Here is a 13809-nt window from a genome sequence, read left to right as displayed (position 1 = left end):
TCATCCACTCCCTAGGTCGGTATGACATGTCCCGCGATAAACACAAGCTCACGCCCCAACGATTAAGTCGAAGAGAAAATCCCAACACCTAATCCAGTTCCTTCCCATATAACACCAATCATCTCGCCTACCCCAGGCAAGCACCAGACACATTCACAACAATTCATCACATATCACAGACACCAAAAATACACTCCTGGAAATGGAAAAAAGAACACATTGACACCGGTGTGTCAGACCCACCATACTTGCTCCGGACACTGCGAGAGGGCTGTACAAGCAATGATCACACGCACAGCACAGCGGACACACCAGGAACCGCAGTGTTGGCCATCGAATGGTGCTAGCTGCGCAGCATTTGTGCACCGCCGCCGTCAGTGTCAGCCAGTTTGCCGTGGCATACGGAGCTCCATCGCAGTCTTTAACACTGGTAGCATGCCGCGACAGCGTGGACGTGAACCGTATGTGCAGTTGACGGATTTCGAGTGAGGGCGTATAGTGGGCATGCAGGAGGCCGGGTGGACGTACCGCCAAATTGCTCAACACGTGGGGCGTGAGGTCTCCACCGTATATCGATGTTGTCGCCAGTGGTCGGCGGAAGGTGCACGTGCCCGTCGACCTGGGACCGGACCGCAGCGACGCACGGATGCACGCCAAGACCGTAGGATCCTACGCAGTGCCGTAGGGAACCGCACCGCCACTTCCCAGCAAATTAGGGACACTGTTGCTCCTGGGGTATCGGCGAGGACCATTCGCAACCGTCTCCATGAAGCTGGGCTACGGTCCCGCACACCGTTAGGCCGTCTTCTGCTCACGCCCCAACATCGTGCAGCCCGCCTCCAGTGGTGTCGCGACAGGCGTGAATGGAGGGACGAATGGAGACGTGTCGTCTTCAGCGATGAGAGTCGCTTCTGCCTTGGTGCCAATGATGGTCGTATGCGTGTTTGGCGCCGTGCAGGTGAGCGCCACAATCAGGACTGCATACGACCGAGGCAGACAGGGCCAACACCCGGCATCATGGTGTTGGGAGCGATCTCCTACACTGGCCGTACACCACTGGTGATCGTCGAGGGGACACTGAATAGTGCACGGTACATCCAAACCGTCATCGAACCCATCGTTCTACCATTCCTAGACCGGCAAGGGAACTTGCTGTTCCAACAGGACAATGCACGTCCGCATGTATCCCGTGCCACCCAACGTGCTCTAGAAGGTGTAAGTCAACTACCCTGGCCAGCAAGATCTCCGGATCTGTCCCCCATTGAGCATGTTTGGGACTGGATGAAGCGTCGTCTCACGCGGTCTGCACGTGCAGCACGAACGCTGGTCCAACTGAGGCGCCAGGTGGAAATGGCATGGCAAGCCGTTCCACAGGACTACATCCAGCATCTCTACGATCGTCTCCATGGGAGAATAGCAGCCTGCATTGCTGCGAAAGGTGGATATACACTGTACTAGTGCCGACATTGTGCATGCTCTGTTGCCTGTGTCTATGTGCCTGTGGTTCTGTCAGTGTGATCATGTGATGTATCTGACCCCAGGAATGTGTCAATAAAGTTTCCCCTTCCTGGGACAATGAATTCACGGTGTTCTTATTTCAATTTCCAGGAGTGTATATAGAAAAAACACACACACACGTACACAGGGGAGTAAAAGCCAAATGGCTACAAACTCCCCCTCACACTTCCCCAAAGAGGGGAATGTATTAGATGAGAGCAGCAGCAGCAGTGGAGACTGTCAGCTCCTGACGATGACGATGGAGGTAATCGTCGAAAGCTCGAGATTTTATCTAGAACTGACGCGGCAAGAATACCGAGAATATTTTATACATAAGTGCCGCCATTGTCTTTTCTTATGGTTATGTCTAAAATGTTGAGTGTGTTTTCTTCTTCTTCTTATATTGTGAACTTTATGTTTTTGTGTACAGTATTTATGTCTATGTGCACTTGCTGTATTCTATTTTCAGGTTCATCTACTATGCATATTATGTCATCCATCTATCTGTACCACTAGATGACGTTGTAGCTTTTCTTTGTTATTATGTCTTAAAATATTAATTTTTCTATGTGATTGATGAAAATGTTGGCTAATGTTCCTTAGATAGGTGAACTCATGGGTAAACCTTCTTCTTGTATGTAGTATTCTTGATTGAATTCAAAATAATTGTATGGTTTCATCTGTGTGTTCGTGAGGTAGCTGGTTTTCATGTTTTCTTCAATTATTTTTATGGTTTCATTAACAGGTATACAACTGTACATACTTTCTGCATCAAAGGAGAGCAATGTTGCTGTGTCAGGGATTTTAGTGTCTATTATATGTTCTACCAGTTGAGAGGTAGTTCTGATTGTTCTATCATTTTCTTGTTTATGATACTGGGTGAGCTGTGACTGCACTTGTTTTGCTAGTTGGAATGTAGGTCCATAAAGAAAATTATCCAGTCTGTCCAATAGTAAATTTCAGAGCAGCTCCTACACACATTTGACATATACAGAAAACCCACAACAAGTGACATTATCTTAACTGCAACTTCAAACCACTCACAGAACCACAAACAAGCAGCAATTAGATACATGTTAAACAGGCTTGACAGGATCCCCCTAAAAAATTATAATTTCCAGAGAGAGGTAGCCATTATAAAACAAATAGCATTAAAATGGACACAAAGAAACAATGGTAGACAAACTACTGTGGCACATTATGAAAACTGAGAAGAACTATTCAAAATAGCAAAGGGGTCACTTGCTAACCGATGTAGTATTTTTGCGTAACAATACTCAGCCACATCTTTCCCAGTAAGCAAAAGAGTTTTAGATTCAGTTCAAATTAGACATTTTTCAACACCTGTGCTACAGTCCGAACTTAGAGTGATTTCCACCCACTTGTGCATATGAGTATGTGTCTTTTGTTCCATTGAAGAACTTCAAGCAGCTGTCACGAACTGGCTGCAATTTCGAGTGACCGAATTTTATACAGAGAAATTATCAACATGTTAACCCTTCGTTGCCTGAACTATTGAAAAGACATACGAGGGTCACTCCAAAAGAAATGCACACAAGTTTTTTTAAATCCATCTTTTATTCTACATGTTTGAAAGTTTTACAGTGTGTAGATACATCCCTTAGGAATAATATTTTCAATTCTCCACATAATTTCCATCCCTCTCAACTGCCTTACGCCATCTTGGAACCAGCGCCTGTATACCCACACTGTAAAATTCTGGACCAACCTGTTGGAGCCACTGTTTTGCAGTGTGCACAAGGGAGTCATCATCTTCAAACCTTGTTCCATGAAGAGCGTCTTTCAGTTTCCCAAAGAGAAGATAGTCGCATGGAGCCAGGTCAGGACTGTAAGGCGAGTGTTTCAGTGTTGTGCGTCCTAATTTTGTGATCGCTTCCATAGTTCTGTGACTGACATGTGGCCTAGCATTGTCGTGCAACAGCAAAATATCCTGCTTTTGCCAATGTGGTCGAACACGACTCACTCGAGCTTGAAGTTTCTTCAGTGTCGTCACATATGCAACAGAATTTATGGTGATTCCACTTGGCATGATGTCCACAAGCAAGAGTCCTTCGGAATCGAAAAACACTGTAGCTATAATTTTTCCAGCAGAAGGTGTGGTTTTGAATTGTTTTTATTGGTTGAATTTGCATGATGCCACTCCATTGATTGCCTCTTCATCCCTGGTGAAAAATGATGGAGCCATGTTTCATCACCTGTCACAATTCTTCCAAGAAATTCATCTCCACCATTCTCGTACTGTTCCAGAAGTTTGCTGCATACTGTTTTTCTTGTTTCTTTGTGAGCCACTGTCAACATCCTGGGAACCCACCTGGCACAAACCTTCTTCAACGCCAACACTTTCAGTATTCTGCAAACACTTCCTTCCCCCATCCCAACGTAGAGTGACAATTCCTTCACTGTGATGTGTCTGTCAGCAGTCACCAATTCGTTAACACTCTGCACATTGTCTGGAGTGTGTGAAGTATGAGGACAATCCTCAATATTGCCGTGCCCGCTTTTATCACGTAACCTGCTTGCCCACCGTCTAACTGTACTGTGATCGACTGCAGCATTTCCATACACCTTTTTCAACCTCTTGTGGATGTTTCTCACTGCCTTGTTATCACAGCACAGGGATTCTATGACAGCACGTTGCTTCTGACGAACGTCAAGTGTAGCAGCCATCTTGAAGACATGCTATGATAGCGCCACTCACGGGAACAGGTTGAACTAAGTTTGAAAACAAGCGGGAAAGATGTATCTATACACTGTAAAACTTTCACACATGCAGAATGAAAACTGTATTTTTACAAAAATAGTGTGCATTTCTTTTGGAGTGACCCTCATATATTTTCCGGGTTTATAGATTACAATAGTAAATAGTAAGCGAAACAACAGTGAATTTCTTTCGGATATTTAAAATATTTTATCCATTTTACGGAACTGGCAGTTTTGAGTACCATCTGGCCCCTCCAGTGGCTTGCCGACCAACATTTCTCAGTACAGCACTTATCCTGAGTAACGAATCCAAATGTATTAGGCTACAAGTCAGTGAACATTAGAAAGGTAACTATACAGTTATTAAATGCAGTTCATCACCATTTTTTTAAATTTTCTTTAGAGTGGGTAAGTACTCCAGAAACTAAACATTTTGGATTTGAACCAGAATGAACATTTAACTGTACATCCATTGGGATTAATTTATTCTATTTGTTGCATGTATTACTTTCTGTCAGAACTTGGCTTGCAGTTCTGAGTTTGACGTGCTTCGTATTCATCTGTCCCATCATTCCATGAGCAACATTTCTCCTGTACTCCAGAAGTGGAATCCTCCTGTACAGCTCTCAGTACAACTGATAAGCAATTACAGATACCATTTGTATCTTCTTCCCAGCCCAGATCCTGTCAGCATGGTTCACAATTCCGATATTACAACTACAGGCCTTAACTACAGAAGAGCACTGAATGTTGATTTTAATGCCGTCTTCCTGCTTTTTGGAGACTTATATTACATTTATTCCATGATCATTTGAAGCCAGAGACACAATTTTGTCTTCTTTCAACAAAGAACCCCAATTCCAGAGAATGAAATCCCATAAGAAAGTCACCTCTTGTCGTTTCCTTAGAAGGTTAAAGGCCTGATGGGAAACTTTTCCTATTTCTTCTCACTATGCCACAAACGAAAATGTTCCCTACTTTTACCCTCAAGGAAGGAAAAAGTAAGTAAAAAGGTTATCAAACAAAGTTCTGTATACTGTTTTTGCCGCAAAACTGGTTTAATATACTTAAACCTATGCTAACACACAATTTTCAGATTCCGTCTCCAAATCTTCATATCTCTCAGGCAAGAACGAAGCCCTTCAGGCTTGTAGTAAGCCATAGATTGTAACCGCATGGTACAGACTTCATTGCTTTGTGTTGTTTCACCGAGTTTCTTCCTTTGAATAACCTAACTTTTTCTCCACCTTCTGTCAATTTTAGTCTTAGACGTCTTTCTACTTTTGAGAGGGTTTTCATGTCAATCGTCATTTATCCCTGTTTTTTATGTTTCTCTACAGTTTCAGGTAAACCGATTTCGAGTTCCACTGGTGCACATTCGTCAAAAATCTTTCTAAAATGCATCAAAATCTAAAGCTTCGTCTAAAATCTCGTCGAAACATAAGCCAACAGCATTATTAGCATCATTTGCGTCAGTCTCATTGTCTTCATCACCCCCTACTTCCGTAACATCATTATCGTCTGGCAAGTCTGACAAAGGAGCTGCAACAATTCCGTCAATGCCCAATGCCCAAAAAATCGTACATCTCTATCAAACAACATTTACAATAATAAGAACCAAGTTGAGACTAAAAGGAGCCTCACCTTGTGCAGCTAAACTGACAAAGCTAGTAAAATACACCGAAAAATGTCAAAGAAAGCGACATACCGCACTTGTGTGGCAATACACGAAAAATGCACATTCAATCAAACGGTACTTTAAAGTACCACACGCTTTCTGGCTTATTTAGTAAATAAACACTACAGATTTAACAAAAGAGCTGCACGAAAAGAAAATAGGGCCTGACCTTCATCACATTTATGCTAGTAAACCCAAAAATTACTAACATTTGTATGACAGCAAACAAAACAAATACGATTTCTGCAAAGCATACCTCCAGCTGACACCAAATATTAAACAAACGAACTGTTTTACCAGCAAATGATATCTAGAAGGAAGAAAGATGTTTCCAACCCAACATAAACATGTCCTTAAACGTACCGTCAGCTCAGGATGTAGAAAATATGTATGTAATTAGAATAAACAAGGATCGAAAGAGGTGCTACTTAGAAGTACCAACAAGCAGCAAAGGGTTTAAGAGAGAGGTAAATGCTGAAATCTGAATGTCGATTACGTAGAAAAGTAATATACAGTTTTAGCTGTACGATTTTACTAATAAACTGGCATTAAATATTGCAGTATTTTTATCTGTAAACTGATAAAGATCACTTCCCGGATTCTTCTGAGTCATCACTCTTCCAACTGGTTTGATGCTCCTTCCTACGGCTTCCTCTCCAATGCCAGCTTCGTCAACTCAGTGTTCTCCTACACCCAGCGTCCTGAATTGTTTGTGGGACATATTCCAATATCTGTTTCCCCCTACAGCTCTTGCCTTGGCATATACAACCCGTTGTAGTACCGGATATGTTATTCCCTGATGTCTCTTAACACATGTCCTATTCATCTAGTCACCTAGTCATTGTTTTCCACATATTCTTTATTCTTTCCTGAAATATTACTTGGAGAAATTGTTTATTTCTTATCTAATAAGTCAGCTGTCAGCATTCTTTTGAAACTACATATCTTAAAGGCTTCGAGTCTCTTCTTTTCCACCCTCAGCTATATAATGCTGTGCTGAAGAAGTACGATCTCAGAAATCTGTTCCTCAAAGTAAAGCCTGTGTTTGATGTTAGTAGACTTATTTTAGCAAAGAACATTCTCCTTGTCGGAGTTAGTCTGTTTCTTATCTCCTCCTTGCTCCGACCGCCATACGTTGTTTTGCTTCCAAGCTAGCAGAATTCTTTCATTTTAATCTCTGTATATCTGTCATAAGACAGGCCGGGATATGCCAGCTGTTACTATGTTTGGTTTATTTGCAAGAGCTTTAAACACACCTGAAGGATTCTTTAGTACTAAAAAAAGTTTCATTTCGTTCACTACAAGGTTCAAATTTAGATACATTGCCTGGCAAAAAAAGTGAAGTGTCCATAAAACAAGGTCGGACGTCAACGTAACATCGTATACATACACACCATCGACGGGGAAGGTAAATGACTATAGTTGCAGTTCTCTTTGACAGGTAGAACAAGCGCCAGAGTGCATTAGTGTTGTTCATGTTTAGTGATGTTACCACACGTGGTTGGGTGTACGAGGTCTGTTCGAAAAATTCTGGAACATCCGTGATTTCGCGCCATTGGTATGTTGGAGCGAAATGCGGTTGGCATCCCTGCACACGCCTGTATTTAATGTGGAACTGCCGGAAGTATCATTGTTGTATGTCTGTTAGTTATTGTTCAATGCTGTATTGAGTGCAACGTTGTGTCGCACAGTTTGCGAATTTCGAGGTCGCAGAGTTAGAGGAGCAACGCGTCTGCGTTAAATTTTGCGTGAAGCTCAAGAAAACCTTTACAGAGGAACATCAAATGATGCAGGAAGCCTATGGAGATCAGTGGTTAAGCCGCACTCGGAGTTACGAGTGGTTAACACGGTTTAAAAATGGTCGGACGGAAGTTAAAGATGACCCTCCTTCAGGACGACGGTCATGTCAGGAACGTCAACAAAATTGTGCGTGCCTGTCGAAGACTGATTGTCCGAGAGATTGCAGAACAATGTAACATTTCAGTTGAATCATGTCATGAATTCCTGATACAGCATTTTGGAATGCACTGTGTTGCCGCCAATTTCGTCCCACCGCTCTTGAGTCAAGACCGGAAAGACCTTCGTCTCGCAATCTGTGAAGAGCTTTGGGACCGCGTAAATGAGAACGACATGTTCCATAAGAGAATCATAACTGGTTATGAGACGTCGATCTACGGCTATGGTGTTGAAATCAAGTTTTAGGCTTTACAATGGACCGGGAAAGGTTATACAAGTCCGAAAAAAGCTCGTCAGATCAGGTCAAATGTCAAAGTCATGATGATAGTTTTCTTTGACTTTGAGGGATAGGTACTATCGGGACGTGTCGCGACGCCTGTGAGAAAATGCGAGAAGGGAACGGCCTGAAATGTGGCGAGACAATACATGCTCTATCATCACGATAACGCACACGCACATTCACCCTTTTACTGCGTGAATATTGCACAAAATACGAAATCACTGCACTGCGTCATTCTCCGTAATCTCCAGATCTGGCCCCTACTTCCAAAGTCGAAAACCCCGTTGAAAGGCTGAAGATTTATAACGATAGACGAGATAAAAGAAAATTAGCGGAACAAATTTTTCACTCTGCAGTTGAGCGTGCGTTGATATGAAATTCCTGGCAGACTACAACTGTATGCCGGGCCAAAACTCGAGCTCGGGACCTTTGCCTTTCGCGGGCAGCTGCTCCACCCACTGAGCTGTCCAGGCATGACTCACGACCCTCCTCACAGCTATAATTCCACCAGTGCTTCATCTCCTACGTTCCAAACTTCACAGAAGTTATGTGATTACGTAGGCTTTCCCGGCGTATAAAGTCTTGAAAGTCTCTTCGGGTTTGCTGCCGGATCCTAAAATCAACTTGAGTCGATATTTCGGCGATCCAACTGGTCGCCATCTTTAGGAAAATGCTGCTTCTGCAGACAGCTTAACCCAAGAACTTGAAAATTTGATAACTGTTTTTAAGGAAAATGGATACACCGTGAAGCAGATGGGCTATGGAGTTTGGACCATCTCCGGAGGTGTACGAAGAGGAACATAGATCTGTGGCCTTTCTTCCTTCTGCTGGAGGCTTATCGTTTAAGATAGGTCGAATTTTAAGGAATTTTAACATTAAGAGTGTGTTCCGTCCACCTTCTAAGATTAGGGCTCAGCTCGGCTCTGTGAAGGATGATTTGGGGCTTAGGAAACCCGGGGTGTACAAAATTCCGTGTCAATGTGGGAAAGCTTACGTTGGCCGTTCTATTCGCACAGTGCATCACAGGTGTGTGGAACATCGCCGTCATACGAGGCTACAACAGCCGGAAAAATCGGCGGTAGCAGAACACTGCCTAAATGAGGGACACAATATGAAATTTGAGGAAACTGTTTTGGTTGCCAACATTTCCGATTTTTGGAACAGTGTTTATAAAGAGGCGATTGTAATGAGGTTGGCTGATAATTTAATCAACAGAGACAATGGGTTTCCTCTTAGCAAGACGTGGAATCCTGTATTATCTCGCATCAAAACTGAACGTTCTTCGGTGCGGCCTTGATTGCGATGTATCGTTGCCAGCAGTGTTTCACTAAGGGCGGCGCCACCTCCCTGTTTTGGAAGGCAGAAACCGTGATGGGCGGCGCATGCGCCGTGTACTGAACGGTGGCCTATATAGGACGTCGATTTGCAACCTGGCGTCAGTTCTCAGCGGGACTCATCAGCAGAAGCAGCATTTTCCTGAAGATGGCGACCAGTTGGATCGCCGAAATATCGAGTCAAGTTGATTTTAGGATTCAGCAGCAAACCCGAAGAGACTTTCAATTCACAGAAGTTCTCCTTCGAAATTTGCAGAACTAGCACCACTGGAAGAACGGATACTGCGGATACATGTGGTACTGGCGGAATTAAAACTATGAGTAAGACAGAATCGTGCTTGGGTAGCTCAGTGGGTAGAGCACTTTCCTCGAAAGGGGAAGTTACCGAGTTCGAGTTTCGGTCCGGCTCACAGTTTCAATCTACCAGGAAGTGTCGTGCGCTATAATACTTCCTCACAAAGAAAAGTAATGTCAAAGCGAATCTTAACATCGACATCCTTTCATCCTCAATGATAATCCCTCTGTAGAACCTTTCTTTTATTTCTGTAACTGTTTCTTCGATGTACACGTTGAACAATAGGGGGCAATCCAAGAGCTGCGCTATTGATCTTCCATTCTTACTTTCCGGCTAGCCCTGTAAAACATTTTAGTAGGGTTTTCGTGGAGAGAAAGCCAGATCGCGTAGTGATTCATTGCTGTATTCTGTGCCTTTTTTCAGGTGCGCTTCCACTTCCATCAGTTCGGGCCGCACAGCGGTTCTCTGGAGCTGTACGCGACCGAGATGGACAAGAAGCAGAGCGCGCGCATCCTGTCGCGCTCGTTCGGCGACCACGGCGACCAGTGGTGGCGCGTCGTCGCGCAGCTGCCCAACATCACGGAGAGGTCAGCCTCCAGCACGCACAAGCGCGCGCACTCTCGCACATAAAATGTGTTCATTTCGTAGCAACTGCTGTGATTAGCCTGTATCCGATGCAGACTCCTAACTAAGGTACGAGCGTATGGGATTTGTTCCCAAGTATGTGAGTGGCTCGAAGACTTCTTAAGTAATAGAACCCAGTACGTTGTCCTCGATGGTGGGTGTTCATCGGAGGTGAGGGTATCATCTGGAGTGCCCCAGGGAAGTGTGGCAGGGCGGCTGTTGTTTTCTATCTACATAGATGATCTTTTGGATAGGGTGGATAGCAATGTGCGGCTGTTTGCTGATGATGCTGTGGTGTACGGGAAGGTGTCGTCGTTGAGTGACTGTAGGAGGCTACAAGATGAGTTGGACAGGATTTGTGATTGGTGTAAAGAATGGCAGCTGACTCTAAATATAGATAAATGTAAATTAATGCAGATGAATAGGAAAAAGAATCCTTTAATGTATGAATACTCAATTAGTAGTGTAGAGCTTGACACAGTCACGTCGATTAAATATTTGGGCGTAACATTGCGATATGAAGTGGGACAAGCATATAATGGCAGTTGTGAGGAAGGCGGATAGTCGTCTTCGGTTCATTGGTAGAATTTTGGGAAGATGAGGTTCATCTGTAAAGGAGACCGCTTATAAAACACTAATACGACCCATTCTTGAGTACTCCTCGAGCGTTTGGGATCCCTTTCAGGTCGGATTGAGGGAGGACATACACTCCTGGAAATGGAAAAAAGAACACATTGACACCGGTGTGTCAGACCCACCATACTTGCTCCGGACACTGCGAGAGGGCTGTACAAGCAATGATCACACGCACGGCACAGCGGACACACCAGGAACCGCGGTGTTGGCCGTCGAATGGCGCTAGCTGCGCAGCATTTGTGCACCGCCGCCGTCAGTGTCAGCCAGTTTGCCGTGGCATACGGAGCTCCATCGCAGTCTTTAACACTGGTAGCATGCCGCGACAGCGTGGACGTGAACCGTATGTGCAGTTGACGGACTTTGAGCGAGGGCGTATAGTGGGCATGCGGGAGGCCGGGTGGACGTACCGCCGAATTGCTCAACACGTGGGGCGTGAGGTCTCCACAGTACATCGATGTTGTCGCCAGTGGTCGGCGGAAGGTGCACGTGCCCGTCGACCTGGGACCGGACCGCAGCGACGCATGGATGCACGCCAAGACCGTAGGATCCTACGCGTTGCCGTTGGGGACCGCACCGCCACTTCCCAGCAAATCAGGGACACTGTTGCTCCTGGGGTATCGGCGAGGACCATTCGCAACCGTCTCCATGAAGCTGGGCTACGGTCCCGCACACCGTTAGGACGTCTTCCGCTCACGCCCCAACATCGTGCAGCCCGCCTCCAGTGGTGTCGCGACAGGCGTGAATGGAGGGACGAATGGAGACGTGTCGTCTTCAGCGATGAGAGTCGCTTCTGCCTTGGTGCCAATGATGGTCGTATGCGTGTTTGGCGCCGTGCAGGTGAGCGCCACAATCAGGACTGCATACGACCGAGGCACACAGGGCCAACACCCGGCATCATGGTGTGGGGAGCGATCTCCTACACTGGCCGTACACCACTGGTGATCGTCGAGGGGACGCTGAATAGTGCACGGTACATCCAAACCGTCATCGAACCCATTGTTCTACCATTCCTAGACCGGCAAGGGAACTTGCTGTTCCAACAGGACAATGCACGTCCGCATGTATCCCGTGCCACCCACCGTGCTCTAGAAGGTGTAAGTCAACTACCCTGGCCAGCAAGATCTCCGGATCTGTCCCCCATTGAGCATGTTTGGGACTGGATGAAGCGTCGTCTCACGCGGTCTGCACGTCCAGCACGAACGCTGGTCCAACTGAGGCGCCAGGTGGAAATGGCATGGCAAGCCGTTCCACAGGACTACATCCAGCATCTCTACGATCGTCTCCATGGGAGAATAGCAGCCTGCATTGCTGCGAAAGGTGGATATACACTGTACTAGTGCCGACATTGTGCATGCTCTGTTGCCTGTGTCTATGTGCCTGTGGTTCTGTCAGTGTGATCATGTGATGTATCTGACCCCAGGAATGTGTCAATAAAGTTTCCCTTTCCTGGGACAATGAATTCACGGTGTTCTTATTTCAATTTCCAGGAGTGTAGAAGCAATTCAGAGGCGGGCTGCTTTATTTGTTACTGGTAGGTTTGATCATCACGCGAGTGTTGCGGAAATGCTTCAGGAACTCGGGTGGGAGTCTCTAGAGGAGAGGAGGCGTTCTTTTCGTGAATCACTACTGAGGAAATTTAGAGAACCAGAATTTGAGGCTGACTGCAGTACAATTTTACTGCCGCCAACTTACATTTCGCGGAAAGACCACAAAGATAAGATAAGAGAGATTGGGGCTCGTACAGAAGCATATAGGCAGTCATTTTTCCCTCATTTTGTTTGGGAGCGGAACGGGGAGAGAAGATGCTAGTTGTGGTACGAGGTACCCTCCGCCACGCGGAGTATGTATGTAGATGTAGATGCGCAGAGTGCGAGAAAACCACGAGACTTTTTTTTCCTCTCTAGTATGGCCGTCAATAGCGTCACATCAGACTTTCAGTTATAAGCGCACAGTGAACACGTAAAAATGCATACATGAATTGATTCTGTCGCCAAGTAAGAATTGCTTGTTGTCATTCGATTTGTGTATGTTGAGAGGTTCCGCCTGATTTCCATGCAATCCACATAATGTAACTTTCATAGGTGACAGCAAAGTGCGGCAGAGGTGCAGGAACTTTGAAGTAGGACGTACAGACGTTCATGATACAGGCGGTCAGGGAAGGAAGAGAGTGTCAACCGATGGTCTTGTTTGGCGAGTGAACCATGTGATTCGAGAAAATCGTCTACGAACAGCAGTTCAGAAAAAGCGAAGATCATCGGGAATTGTCCTCCTTCATGACAATGCTCGGCTGCACACTGCAGCTGCAACAAAGACGTTCCTGCAGCATTTTTGATGGGAAGTGATCGCTCTCCATACAGCCCGGACTTCTGGCCCCCTCTCGTTTTCGTCTCTTTGTTCATATGAACCGCTGGCCACTAGGACAGCATTTTGGCACAGACCAGCGCTGCAGACCAGCGTAGAGAATTGAGCGAAAAACGCAGGCGGTGGCTTTTTATAACAAGGGTATTGGAAATGCTATGACAAATGTCTGAATTTAAGCGGCGACTATGTAAAGAAGTGACTGGAAGGTGTAGCTAAATGTTGCAAATAAAACATTTTTTGAAACTTCCTGGCAGATTAAAACTGTGCGCCCGACCGAGACTCGAACTCGGGACCTTTGCCTTTCGCAGGAGAGCTTCTGTAAAGTTTGGAAGGTGGGAGACGAGATACTGGCAGAAGTAAAGCTGTGAGACCGGGCGTGAGTCGTGCTTCGGTAGCTCAGATGGTAGAGCACTTGCCCGCGAAAGGC

The 13809-nt window shown here is 45.5% G+C and overlaps 1 protein-coding gene across 3 annotated transcripts in view; it reads left to right on the top strand.

Annotated features, from left to right (window-relative positions):
- Positions 1 to 13809, top strand: part of LOC126183396 (leukocyte tyrosine kinase receptor) — a 974779-nt gene that overhangs the window by 476585 nt on the left and 484385 nt on the right. For all 3 annotated transcript variants that reach the window (XM_049925358.1, XM_049925343.1, XM_049925351.1), the window contains exon 7: positions 10185 to 10348. In XM_049925358.1, the coding sequence (XP_049781315.1) occupies positions 10185 to 10348 (164 nt within the window). The remainder of the gene's footprint in view (positions 1 to 10184; positions 10349 to 13809) is intronic.

Source organism: Schistocerca cancellata, chromosome 1 (assembly GCF_023864275.1).
Source record: "Schistocerca cancellata isolate TAMUIC-IGC-003103 chromosome 1, iqSchCanc2.1, whole genome shotgun sequence".
NCBI lineage: Eukaryota > Metazoa > Arthropoda > Insecta > Orthoptera > Acrididae > Schistocerca > Schistocerca cancellata.
The sequence above is the reverse complement of the archived record's forward strand: the minus strand, read 5'-3'. Positions and strand labels throughout refer to the sequence as shown.